This window comes from Pholis gunnellus (assembly GCF_910591455.1).
Source record: "Pholis gunnellus genome assembly, chromosome: 13".
NCBI classification, from domain to species: domain Eukaryota; kingdom Metazoa; phylum Chordata; class Actinopteri; order Perciformes; family Pholidae; genus Pholis; species Pholis gunnellus.
The window spans coordinates 2,757,678-2,771,843 of record NC_136540.1 but is presented as its reverse complement, the minus strand read 5'-3'; the positions used below and the strand labels follow the sequence as shown (position 1 = coordinate 2,771,843).

At 44.0% G+C, this 14,166-nt stretch overlaps 1 protein-coding gene across 2 annotated transcripts in view; it reads right to left on the bottom strand.

The window, feature by feature from the left end:
- Positions 1–14,166, bottom strand: part of wwc1 (WW and C2 domain containing 1) — a 51,985-nt gene that overhangs the window by 7,492 nt on the left and 30,327 nt on the right. For both annotated transcript variants that reach the window (XM_079171987.1, XM_079171988.1), the window contains 8 exons: positions 4,220–4,337; positions 3,618–3,788; positions 3,102–3,294; positions 2,418–2,555; positions 2,076–2,125; positions 822–1,017; positions 374–544; positions 183–275 (listed from right to left, as the gene is read on the bottom strand). In XM_079171987.1, the coding sequence (XP_079028113.1) occupies positions 183–275; positions 374–544; positions 822–1,017; positions 2,076–2,125; positions 2,418–2,555; positions 3,102–3,294; positions 3,618–3,788; positions 4,220–4,337 (1,130 nt within the window). The remainder of the gene's footprint in view (positions 1–182; positions 276–373; positions 545–821; positions 1,018–2,075; positions 2,126–2,417; positions 2,556–3,101; positions 3,295–3,617; positions 3,789–4,219; positions 4,338–14,166) is intronic.

The following is a 14,166-nucleotide window of genomic DNA, read 5'->3' as shown; positions in this document are numbered from 1 at the left end:
CTTGGTGCAGTTTGGTCTAAAAGTCAATGTTTTATTGTGAACATACAATTGAATGTAAAGTATCCATAAAAGGAAAAGCTACAAAAACAAAATCTCTAAGCGTGGTGTCGTCATGTCACGGTCGTCCCCTAAATCTGACACAGTGACCATCTCAAAACACACAAAAGGTTTTTAGGTTTTACCTTCTTCATGCGCATGCTGCGTCTCTCCGAAGCGTTTCGGACAAACGGAGACTTCTTGGAGAGGGTGGAGCTGTCGCTGTCACTGCGGTTAATCTACAAAGACATTTTAGTTCATGAACACAACTGTACTCTGGTCTGTTTTCCTCTCTGTCTGATGTGCTGGTATTGTATTTGACACCAGCTCCACTCACCCTGCAGATGTACTGGCTCTGAGGTCCGGGGGAGAAGGTCTTGGAGCGGATGATGGTGTTCCCCCTCATGAAGGGGTTCTGCTGGTGGACGTCCGGGCGGCGTTCCTTGGGTCGAACCACCGAGCAGTGGTGGGACGGCAACAAATTGTCCATGCTCGTCTCCTTGTTCACCTAGACAAGAGCGCACACGGCGACAATGAGGAGAAGACGCCGAAAGATCAAGAGAACGGAGCCTCAAAATGTTTTTAAGGACAGTTGGTGGAGCTTTTTTAATATCTGGTAGAATGAAAATGACTTCAACTCTTTAAGAAGACAGAACAAAACATCAAAAAACAATAGTGGTTTTAATTTAGACAAAAAAGAAGACAAAGAAGAAGAATACGTGACAATGGAAAGAGCTACTCGTCCATTTCCTGCTCAAGTGGGTGTTGAAAATCAGAAAAGTTACCTTTTCTGTGATGGCTGCTGCTGCTGTTGGAGGTTTGGTCACCTTTGCCTTTTCTTCTTCTTCCTCCTCCTCCTCCTCCTCCTCGGCTTCCCATTGGCTGCTGTCAGGATAAAACCCGTCCTCTTCCTCCAGAGGTCCCGCTCCCTCCACGCCGTTTCCTTCCTCGTCATCAAACATGTCCAGAGGGTCGCCGTGCCTGACGATCAACAACAGAGATGCTGTTAGAAACTGATTTAAATTATTTTAGCCTGTCTTTTATGGAAGTGAAGTTCATGTGTGGCAGCATTTATTATTTAACAACTGCGTTTGTTGAATGACAAAGGGTTTGATTTATTTACTAAAAATAGTCTGAGAGTGTAATTTTCATTTTTATTTCTACACTTATTTACGTGTAAACTAACATGTCATGGAGTATTTATGATTGCAGTAATTCTATGAGGTACTACCGCTCCTTCAATCTGTATAATCTGCTCTTTGTGGAAGGATGGACGTGTGTGCGTGTGTGCATTTGAACGGAAAAAAATGAAAAAGAAAAGAAAGAAGAAAAGTGGGGGTTTCGTAGAAGTACGTGTTTATATTTCTCAGAGTAAAGACTCAAATACCTATATAATAGAGTATATAGTATGCACAGTATATATACACTATAGTAAACAGATACAGTGAGCGAGAGAAGTTGCGTTGAGAGGACACCGTGCTGGTGGTCGTAGGACGGAGGGAGAAGAAAAGGCAGAAGTGTCTTTATTTACTGTCTAAACCTGCCAGGTTACATTCCGTCCATGAGTGTGTGTGTGTGTGTGTGTGTGTGTGTGTGTGTGTGTGTGTGTGTGTGTGTGTGTGTGTGTGTGTGTGTGTGTGTGTGTGTGTGTGTGTGTGTGTGTGTGTGTGTGTGTGTGTGTGTTTCGTCACTCCACAAACACACGCCTGGTAACTGACTACTTTACTTGTGCTCAGTGAAGCGTTACACATCGTCTTTCAAATATAAAAATATAATCTAGGAGAAACAGACAGGAGAGCCATCCTCCATCTCCTGTAGAGAATACGCTGACTACGGATAATAAAAAACACTACAAAACAGTGAAAGTGTCCCTTTAACATGCAGTCAGATGATGCCCTCACATGGACATCTAGAAATGGACGGTTATTAAATAAATGGAGAAATGAGAATAAAGACGGAGGAGAATGCATGGTCACAAATATGAGTGAAGAAGGGAATAAATAACGGAACAAAATACATGTTGGAGAGGAGACACTCACCACTCGTCGTCCTCCGGAGCTCCGACTCTGTCGCTGCTGGAAACACGAGTCTGAAACACAGAACAGACGAACGTCAGCACCAAAGCTGTTAACGTGTTTCACTAACAGGAAAACAAGTAATCGTCTTTTCTTTTGTCTGACGTTTTCTGCATTTTCTCACACTCATCATATCCTTCACCCCAAAAATGTGTTCGTCCTGCCCATTGCAGACATGTGGCAGTATTCTATGCTTTTCACACAAACTACCGGACTAAAAACAGGAACGCTTTCACTCAACTAGCTTTTAACAACACAGGTCGGTGTCAAAATCTCAATGTTAAACGTCACTCTGGTTTAATGTACCCTGTCGGAGCCGCCGACTGCTCTGCTCTCTTTGTCCTTGTTGATCTCGCGCATGAACGACCGACTCAGCAGATTGTACCACTTGGTGCATCGCTCCTCTGAGCAGCTGACGTCGGCCAGGCTGATCTGGGCCCCGGCCTGGAGGGGAGGAGGGGGGAGGGGGGAGGGGGAGAAAAGGTAGATCACGTTAAAGTTAAGAAGACAGAAATATATCTGGAGCATCGCAGCTCCATCGTGTCAGTTCAGAAAATTCTGGCTCTTTAGATAGCGTTTGATTGATATGCGAGTCTGGTCAATACTGCGTTATCACACAACACACGAGTCAAAACAGCACAAAATGTTTTAGGAACATAACAGAGGTACAGAGCTCCAACTATTTTCTCCACTGTCCCAAAATATTCAGTTTCAACCGTCCTAAAGTAAACGCTGTGTGAATGTGAATTATGAATCAGAATTAAAAGTGATGGAATAAATAAAACCCCATAGAACACTTTAAAAGATGTATTCTTCACCCTTAACTTGGAGTCCTGATCTTTCATAATTTGTTTTATGTGAAGTACTTTTCTTTGTTCCTTTGAAAGACAACTTATTTTTTAAAGTTTAATTGAATCTACAGCACTCTGAAAACTGCCTCGGTGTTTGAATTGTGCTTCTTTCCTGCATTTTAAAATCAGCATCACTTACCAGACACTGTTCATGGCCCGACTTGCTGGTGTTGCAGACGTCGACCCTCAGCGTCTTCTGCCGCAATGCACTGTGGGATATCTGCATGCTGAACACCTCGTTGACCTCCACGACGTCCTGAGGCAGAGAGCCGCGTGTTCGGAAGAGGCAGCGCGTAGTTTCCACGCAGGGCAGCACCGCAGAGCGCACATACCTGCAGGACAAACAGGAGCGAGCTCGTATCATCTGCACAGAAACAGGTGCTAATAATAAGTCTGTCGGAGTAAAACTCGCACCACTCTTCGCTTATGTTCACAAAGCTGTTTACATGGCTCACGAAAATAAATACTCCACGAATATTCCCCATTAATATGAAGTCTACGGAGGACTGTAACTGTGTCTTGTCTTTTGTGTTTGATCTGAATATCTAAACTGTTAATTGATATAAGCTTTCTGTGTCTACTTCCTATTCTTCCTACTTCCTACATAAGCAAGCGTCGTCTAATAAACAAGCAGTAAAAACAAAAAAGGATGTACATTTTGAGGTCAGCCGGCAGACAGAGGGCGCTGCAGTTGGACAGCTGCATGACGTAGATGGTGAAGCGTTGGTCTCTGGACTCGTAGCGGAAGCCGAGCTGCACTTGAGAGCAGCTGAGCGCCAACCTCTCCTCGTAGGAGCTGAGGAGGAGGTCAGCAGGGAGGCCCGGCCTGGAGGAAACACAACCACCCAGACATGCACACTTCTGCGTCAAATATCATGTAAACTGAGACTGACTTCATATTTTCGTTAATGCTGTGTAAAAGCAATGTAATGACACCATAAAAGGTATCGTAGATGTAAGTCTTTAAGTGTGAAGACTTCACAGAAAGTGGAACTACATCCAGGATGTAAACGGTGTATTTGTCACATACACAAGTAGCATTTGAGGTAAACTTCTAATATTGTGCTAAAGGCTTGTGTTAAAAAAATAAGGATTAGAGAACAGAGATGCAGAGGATACGAATTCAAGAAATATTTATTTAAATATGTAAAAAAAAATGTGTGTAGTGCAAATAAGCGATGTTCAGGGCTGGTGAAAAGTCCCCATCCTGGATGATCATCTTACACAACGTATTGTAGATTAAAAGGGGCTTCGTACCTGCGCTCCGAAGGCTCGTACACGCCGCTGTCACCCGCCACCGACTCGTCAGACACCGCTGAGGTCACGCCCGTCTTCTTTGGCCCCGCCCCGGTCCCTCGCAGTTGGGGAGTCAAGTCTAAAGACAACAGGAGCAGGAAAACACGGTGAGGATATCGCTAAATTTACAAAAGGACTAACTGTTTTAATAGGTCTGGTGACATTCTATATTTATATTATTGTCAAGATGAACAAGAAAACAATGAACTGATTCTATAACAAGTATCATGTGTGTATCCAGACCACACTGATTCCTATTCCTCTGGGCCATGGAGCTGACAACCGAACATCATCGTCATCAGGGCGGAAAACAATGAAGTACTGAACTATGATGAGCTATTTCTGCCCATACGGAGACCTTGAAGAGAGCCTGAACGTTGGTTTATTTTATTCGAGTTGTGTGAAAGCAGTTCAGCAAAGCAATGTCAAGGGATGATGCACCCCTCCTTCACTTTTGCAATACCGAACAGGGCAACCGGCCACAGGCGGAGGGGCCCAAAGTGTTAGGGGCCCCCCAGGCCTTCACCTAAAAAAGAAAATGTCACCCAAAAAAAGACCTAAAATGACCAGAAAGAGAAAGAAGAAAAAGACCAAAACATCTGCGATGAGACGCAAAGAGACTCACAACAACTTTGACAAAAGACAAAACAACCACAAAGAGACACAACATGACTACAAAAGCACAATGTAGAGCGCCAAAACAACCACAAAACAACTACAAAGTGACACAAAGCAACTACAAAGACACAAACGGACCACAAAGAGACAAAGAAACAACTCTACAGTCTGTGTGTCTTGCTCCTATGCAGGAGAGCTGGCGGGTCTTTTGCACGTCTGTGCTCATAATCGGCCCGTCGTCTCATAATCGGCCCGTTCTTTGAGCACGTCAGTCACAAAAACCTCGGCCTGAAATGGTAATCGTACTTCCTCGGGTACTTCCCATTGCAGCGGGTTAGAAGCATTTCTATGTTTCATCAAAAATTCAAACATAACTTAATCTCATATCATATGAATCTGCTCATAATGCATGCTAGTGAGTCTCTGGACTGGAAATAAAACTCCCACAAATGAAATCGAGGGACATAAAACAAGGATTTAACCACAGAGGAAGCTCAATAGACAGCAGAGGACTGTAGACAGTTCTTTGTTTATAATGTAATTACATTTATTAGGGCCCGAGCCACCGACAACGTCGGGCCAGCGAAGGCCCTATTGAGTTTCTAGGGGTTATTAGGGCCCGAGCCGCCGACAACGTCGGGCCGGCGAAGGCCCTATTGAAATTGTATGGGGTATTTTTCTTTGCGATTTTTATTTTTATGCTTTGGGAGCATTTTGGGGGTACTTGCCATGCATGAAAACTCACCAAATTTTGCAGACTTGTCAGGTCTGGCGAAAATAGAGGTTTGATATAGGTGCCATAAATGTGTGTAAAAAAATGGCTCTCTAGCGCCCCCTACAAAGCGGACCGGCGACGCCCCTCGGCCAGTTTTTCCGATTGACTTGAAAATCAACAGACATGTCCTAATCCGCTAGATCTAAAAAAAAGCCTCTCAGACCCCTAAGCTCCGCCTACTTAAATTTTCCGCCATCTTGAATTTAGTGTAAAACACATCTTTGCGAACTCCTCCTACACGCTGGCTCCTATTGCTACCAAAATTGCTGTGGATCATTAGTGGATGTAGATCACTCAGATTTATCAAAAGCTTTTTGATATCTCTTTGCGTTGAAAAGATATGGACCAATGAACTTCTTATGGGCGTGGCTTAATATCAATACACATAACATCTCAACCATTTGTCGGAAATTCACGAAACTTTCAGCATATGTGCACATCGCCTACCGTAACATACCCTGAGATTTTTGTTGCATTCAACCAATAGGGGGCGCTACAGTAAACCCGCAAAGTTGTGTTTTTTGGCACTTTTCGCATTTTGCAGCCTTCGTATTTTAACGAACTCCTCCTAGAGCATTTATGCGATCAACTTCATATTTGTTCAGGGTGCTCTTAAGACCTTTGTGATTAAAAATTATTAAAAGCTAGCGCTTTCGTCGAAGAACCTTGACGTGGCGTGGCGGCCATTTTGCATCATTTTTCTGAAAAATCAAGTTGTTATAGCTCCAAGGTACATAATCCAATCCACACAAAACTTCTTGTGCATGATGCCACTTCAAGCCTGAACATACTTAAATTGAAAAAAAAGAAATAACTCATAGCGCCACCTACTGGCTGAAGGAAATGTCATATTTTATACTTTTCTTTATTCCTCCTAGCCAGGTGACCCGATTAGTCTCAAAATCGGTAAGGATAGTCTTAGGACATTGATGAAGAGCCATCATAAGTATTGTGTGTTTTCGTTGAACGCTGTTGCCGTGGCGACGCATCGTTCGCCATGCAAATTGAAGTTACAAATCAATAACAAATTGAAGTTGTTATAACTCCAAGGTACATTATCCAATTTGCACAAAACTTCTTGTGCATGATGCCACTTCAAGCCTGAACATACCTGATTTGAAACAATTCAAAAAACTCATAGCGCCACCTACTGGCTGAAGGAAATATGGTTCAGTAGGTTAGGATACTCAGAAATACCTAAAACTTTGCACATGTGTCAAAGGCATCGGAGGAAATATGTGGTATGATTTTTGGCCTTGTCTGTTTTAAATTGCCTCTGTAGCGCCCCCTACAATATTTCAAAAGAGCAGCCCCGGCACTACGTTTGAGCTACACGTACGAAACTTGGTAGGCACACGTATCCTGTGGAGACTTAAAAATAAGTCTCTTGGCACCATGCTCTAAAACCTACCAAAGTTGGCCATTTTGATTTTGGTGTCATTTTTCCATAGCATAGTAGGTTGGGATGCTCAGAAATTCATGGCACTTTGCACATGTGTCAAAGGCATCGGAAGAAATATGTGATATGATTTTTAGGCTTGTTCGTTTTAAATTGCCTCTGTAGCGCCCCCTACAATATTTCAAAAGAGCAGCCCCGGCGCTACGTTTGAGCTACACGTACGAAACTGGGTAGGCGCACGTATCCTGCGGAGACTTAAAAATAAGTCTCTTGGCACCGTGCTCTAAAACCTACCAGAAGTCGGCCATTTTGATTTCGGTGTCATTTTTCCTCAGCATAGTACTATTTGCAAAGCATCATTTCCAGCATCGGGCGGTCCCACGCGGGATCGACGACGTCTCGCTCGCGGACGCGCCGTCCCGCGGTCGCGGACGTTCTCCGACGCGCAGGCCGGAGTCCGCCGCCGGCCCCGACGCGCAAGGGAGGCGAGGGCCCGTTCATCACTGCTCGCAGTTTTAATTATTAGGGCCCGAGCCACCGACAACGTCGGGCCAGCGAAGGCCCTATTGAAATTGTAGGGGTTATTAGGGCCCGAGCCACCGACAACGTCGGGCCAGCGAAGGCCCTATTGAGTTTCTAAGGGGTATTATTATTTTTCTGATTATTATTTTTACACTTGGGGACTATTTGGGGGGGACTTGCCATGCATGAAAACTCACCAAATTTTGCAGACTTGTCAGGTCTGGTGAAAAATTTCATATTATATAGGTTGCATAGTTGTGTGTAAGAAAATGGCTCTCTAGCGCCCCCTAGAAGGCGGGCCGGCGACGCCCCTCGGCCAGTTTGTCCGATTGACTTGAAATTCAACACACATGTCCTAATCCGCTAGATCTAAAAAAAAGCCTCTCAGACCCCAAAACTCCGCCCACCTACATTTTCCGCCATCTTGAATTTAGTGTAAAACACATCTTTGCGAACTCCTCCTACACGCTGGCTCCTATTGCTACCAAAATTGCTGTGGATCATTATTGGATGTAGATCACTCAGATTTATCAAAAGCTTTTTGATATCTACTTGCGTTGAAAAGATATGGACCAATGAACTTCTTAGGGGCGTGGCTTAATATCAATACACACAACTTCTCAACCCATTGTCGAAAATTCACGAAACTTTCAGCATATGTGCATATCGCATACCGTTACATACCCTGTGATTTGTGTTGCATTCAACCAATAGGGGGCGCTACAGTAAACCCGCAAAGTTGTGTTTTTTGGCACTTTTCGCATTTTGCAGCCTTCGTATTTTAACGAACTCCTCCTAGAGCATTTATGCGATCGACTTCATATTTGTTCAGGGTGCTCTTAAGACCTTTGTGATTAAAAATTATTAAAAGCTAGCGCTTTCGTCGAAGAACCTTGACGTGGCGTGGCGGCCATTTTCCATCATTTTTCTGAAAAATCAAGTTGTTATAACTCCAAGGTACATAATCCAATCCACACAAAACTTCTTGTGCATGAGGCCACTTCAAGCCTGAACATACTTAAATTGAAAAAAATGAAATAACTCATAGCGCCACCTACTGGCTGAAGGAAATGTCATATTTTATACTTTTCTTTATTCCTCCTAGCCAGGTGACCCGATTAGTCTCAAAATCGGTAAGGATAGTCTTAGGACATTGATGAAGAGCCATCATAAGTATTGTGTGTTTTCGTTGAACGCTGTTGCCGTGGCGACGCATCGTTCGCCATGCAAAATTGAAGTTGTTATAACTCCAAGGTACATTATCCAATTTGCACAAAACTTCTTGTGCATGATGCCACTTCAAGCCTGAACATAGCTGATTTGAAAAAATTCAAAAAACTCATAGCGCCACCTACTGGCTGAAGGAAATTTGTTTCAGTAGGTTAGGATGCTCATAAATTCATGGAACTTTGCACATGTGTCAAAGGCATCGGAAGAAATATGTGGTATGATTTTTGGCCTTGTCCGTTTTAAATTGCCTCTGTAGCGCCCCCTACAATATTTCAAAAGAGCAGCCCCGGCGCTACGTTTGAGCTACACGTACGAAACTTGGTAGGCGCGCGTATCCTGCGGAGACTTAAAAATAAGTCTCTTGGCACCGTGCTGTAAAACCTACCAGAAGTCGGCCATTTTGATTTCGGTGTCATTTTTCCTCAGCATAGTACTATTTGCAAAGCATCGTTTCCGGCATCGATCGGTCCCACGCGGGATCGACGACGTCTCGCTCGCGGACCCGCCGTCCCGCGGTCGCGGACGTTCTCCGACGCGCAGGCCGGAGTCCGCCGCAAGCCCCGACGCGCAAGGGAGGCGAGGGCCCGTTCATCACTGCTCGCAGTTTTAATTATTATTTTTATTCTGATTTTTATTTGAGAACATTGAGCGCATATTTGGAGTATTGCCCATACCCCAAAACTCACCAAATTTTGCAGACTTGTCAGGTCTGGTGAAAATTGCCATCTGACATAGGTTGCATATTTGTGTGTAAAAAAATGGCTCTCTAGCGCCCCCTACAAAGCGGACCGGTGACGCCCCTCGGCCAGTTTGTCCGATTGACTTGAAATTCAACACACATGTCCTAATCCGCTAGATCTAAAAAAAAGCCTCTCAGACCCCTAAGCTCCGCCTACTTAAATTTTCGGCCATCTTGAATTTAGTGTAAAACACATCTTTGCCAACTCCTCCTACACGCTAGCTCCTATTGCTACCAAAATTGCTGTGGATCATTATTGGATGTAGATCACACAGATGTATCAAAAGCTTTTTGATATCTCTTTGCGTTAAAAAGATATGGACCAATGAACTTCCTAGGGGCGTGGCTTAATATCAATACACATAACTTCTCAACCCATTGTCGAAAATTCACGAAACTTTCAGCATATGTGCACATCGCATACCGTAACATACCCTGTGATTTGTGTTGCATTCAACCAATAGGGGGCGCTACAGTAAACCCGCAAAGTTGTGTTTTTTGGCACTTTTTGCATTTTGCAGCCTTCGTACTTCAACGAACTCCTCCTAGAGCATTTATGCGATCGACTTCATATTTGTTCAGGGTGCTCTTAAGACCTTTGTGATTAAAAATTATTAAAAGCTAGCGCTTTCGTCGAAGAACCTTGACGTGGCGTGGCGGCCATTTTCCATAATTTTTCTGAAAAATCAAGTTGTTATAACTCCAAGGTACATAATCCAATCCACACAAAACTTCTTGTGCATGATGCCACTTCAAGCCTGAACAAAGTTGAATTGAAAAAAATTAAATAACTCATAGCGCCACCTACTGGCTGAAGGAAATGTCATATTTTATACTTTTCTTTATTCCTCCTAGCCAGGTGACCCGATTAGTCTCAAAATCGGTAAGGATAGTCTTAGGACATTGATGAAGAGCCATCATAAGTATTGTGTGTTTTCGTTGAACGCTGTTGCCGTGGCGACGCATCGTTCGCCATGCAAAATTGAAGTTCTTATAACTCCAAGGTACATTATCCAATTTGCACAAAACTTCTTGTGCATGATGCCACTTCAAGCCTGAACATACCTGATTTGAAAAAATTCAAAAAACTCATAGCGCCACCTACTGGCTGAAGGAAATTTTTTTCAGTAGGTTAGGATGCTCAAAAATTCAAGGCACTTTGCACAAGTGTCAAAGGCATCAGAAGAAATATATGGAATGATGTTTGGCCTTGTCCGTTTTAAATTGCCTCTGTAGCGCCCCCTACAATATTTCAAAAGAGCAGCCCCGGCGCTACGTTTGAGCTACATGTACGAAACTTGGTGGGCACATGTATCCTCTTGAGACTTAAAAATAAGTCTCTTGGCACCATGCTCTAAAACCTACTGAAGTCGGCCATTTTGATTTTGGTGTCATTTTTCCATAGCATAGTAGGTTAGGATGCTCAAAAATTCATGGCACTTTGCACATGTGTCAAAGGCATCGGAAGAAATATGTGGTATGATTTTTGGCCTTGTCCGTTTTAAATTGCCTCTGTAGCGCCCCCTACAATATTTCAAAAGAGCAGCCCCGGCGCTACGTTTGAGCTACACGTACGAAACTCGGTAGGCGCGCGTATCCTGCGGAGACTTAAAAATAAGTCTCTTGGCACCGTGCTCTAAAACCTACCAGAAGTCGGCCATTTTGATTTCGGTGTCATTTTTCCTCAGCATAGTACTATTTGCAAAGCATCGTTTCCGGCATCGGGCGGTCCCACGCGGGATCGACGACGTCTCGCTCGCGGACGCGCAGTCCAGCGGTCGCGGACGTTCTCCGACGCGCAGGCCGGAGTCCGCCGCAAGCCCCGACGCGCAAGGGAGGCGAGGGCCCGTTCATCACTGCTCGCAGTTTTAATTAGGGCCCGAGCCGCCGACAACGTCGGGCCGGCGAAGGCCCTATTGAGTTTCTAAGGGTTCTTATTATTATGATTCTTATATTTGTGGGGAATGAGCTAGTAGGGGCACTTGCCATGCATGAAAACTCACCAAATTTGCACACCTCTCAGGTCTGGTGGAGAAACTCTGCTGCGCAAGGTTGCATACTTGTGTGTAAAAAAATGGCTCTCTAGCGCCCCCTACAAGGCGGGCCGGCCACGCCCCTCGGCCAGTTTGTCCGATTGACTTGAAATTCGACACACATGTCCGAATCCGCTAGATCTAAAAAAAAGCCTCTCAGACCCCGAAACTGCGCCTGGAAAAATTTTCCGCCATCTTGAATTTAGTGTAAAACACATCTTTGCGAACTCCTCCCACACGCTGGCTCCGATTGCTACCAAATTTTCTGTGGATCATTATTGGATGTAGATCACTCAGATTTATCAAAAGCTTTTTGATATCTATTTGCGTTGAGAAGATATGGACCAATGAACTTCTTAGGGGCGTGGCTTAATATCAATTCACATAACTTCTCAACCCATTGTCGAAAATTCACGAAACTTTCAGCATATGTGCACATCGCATACCGCAACATACCCTGAGATTTTTGTTGCATTCAACCAATAGGGGGCGCTACAGTAAACCCGCAAAGTTGTGTTTTTTGGCACTTTTCGCATTTTGCAGCCTTCGTATTTTAACGAACTCCTCCTAGAGCATTTATGCGATCGACTTCATATTTGTTCAGGGTGCTCTTAAGACCTTTGTGATTAAAAATTATTAAAAGCTAGCGCTTTCGTCGAAGAACCTTGACGTGGCGTGGCGGCCATTTTGCATCATTTTTCTGAAAAATCAAGTTGTTATAACTCCAAGGTACATAATCCAATCCACACAAAACTTCTTGTGCATGATGCCACTTCAAGCCTGAACATACTTAAATTGAAAAAAATGAAATAACTCATAGCGCCACCTACTGGCTGAAGGAAATGTCATATTTTATACGTTTCTTTATTCCTCCTAGCCAGATGACCCGATTAGTCTCAAAATCAGTAAGGATAGTCTTAGGACATTGATGAAGAGCCATCATAAGTATTGTGTGTTTTCGTTGAACGCTGTTGCCGTGGCGACGCATCGTTCGCCATGCAAAATTGAAGTTGTTATAACTCAAAGGTACATTATCCAATTTGCACAAAACTTCTTGTGCATGATGCCACTTCAAGCTTGAACATACCTGATTTGAAAAAATTCAAAAAACTCATAGCGCCACCTACTGGCTAAAGGAAATTTGTTTCAGTAGGTTAGGATGCTCAAAAAATCATGGTACTTTGCACAAGTGTCAAAGGCATCGGAAGAAATATATGGAATGATTTTTGGCCTTATCCGTTTTAAATTGCCTCTGTAGCGCCCCCTACAATATTTCAAAAGAGCAGCCCCGGCGCTACGTTTGAGCTACACGTACGAAACTCGGTAGGCACACGTATCCTGCGGAGACTTAAAAATAAGTCTCTTGGCACCGTGCTGTAAGACCTACCAGAAGTCGGCCATTTTGATTTCGGTGTCATTTTTCCTCAGCATAGTACTATTTGCAAAGCATCGTTTCCGGCATCGATCGGTCCCACGCGGGATCGACGACGTCTCGCTCGCGGACCCGCCGTCCCGCGGTCGCGGACGTTCTCCGACGCGCAGGCCGGAGTCCGCCGCGAGCCCCGACGCGCAAGGGAGGCGAGGGCCCGTTCATCACTGCTCGCAGTTTTAATTATTATTCTGATTCTTATTTTTGTAGGGAATGAGCTAGTTGGAAAACTTGCCATGCATGAAAACTCACCAAATTTGGACACCTCTCAGGTGTGGTGGAGAAACTCTGCTGCGCAAGGTTGCATACTTGTGTGTAAAAAAATGGCTCTCTAGCGCCCCCTACAAAGCGGACCGGCCACGCCCCTCGGCCAGTTTTTCCGATTGACTTGAAATTCAACACACATGTCCAAATCCGCTAGATCTAAAAAAAAGCCTCTCAGACCCCGAAACTCCGCCTACTTAAATTTTCGGCCATCTTGAATTTAGTGTAAAACACATCTTTGCGAACGTCTCCTACACGCTGGCTCCTATTGCTACCAAAGTTGCTGTGGATCATTAGTGGATGTAGATCACTCTGATTTATCAAAAGCTTTTTGATATCTCTTTGCGTTGAAAAGATATGGACCAATGAACTTCTTAGGGGCGTGGCTTAATATCAATTCACATAACTTCCCAACCATTGGTCGAAAATTCACTAAACGTTCAGCATATGTGCACATCGCATACCGTAACATACCCTGAGACTTTTGTTGCATTCAACCAATAGGGGGCGCTACAGTAAACCCGCAAAGTTGTGATTTTGGGACTTTTTGCATTTTTCTGCCTTCACACTTTAACGAACTCCTCCTAGAGAATTAATGCGATCGACTTCAAATTTGTTCAGGATGCTCTTAAGACCTTTGTGATTAAAAATTATTAAAAGCTAGAGTTTTCGTCGAAGAACCTTGACGTGGCGTGGCGGCCATTTTGCATCATTTTTATGAAAAATCAAGTTGTTATAACTCTAAGGTACATTAACCAATACACACAAAACCTCTTGTGCATGAAGCCTCTTCAAGCATGAACACACACAAATTAAAAAAATTTCAATAACTCATAGCGCCACCTACTGGCTGAAGGCAATGTTTTTTTTTAGACTTTCATTTATTCCTCCTAGCCACG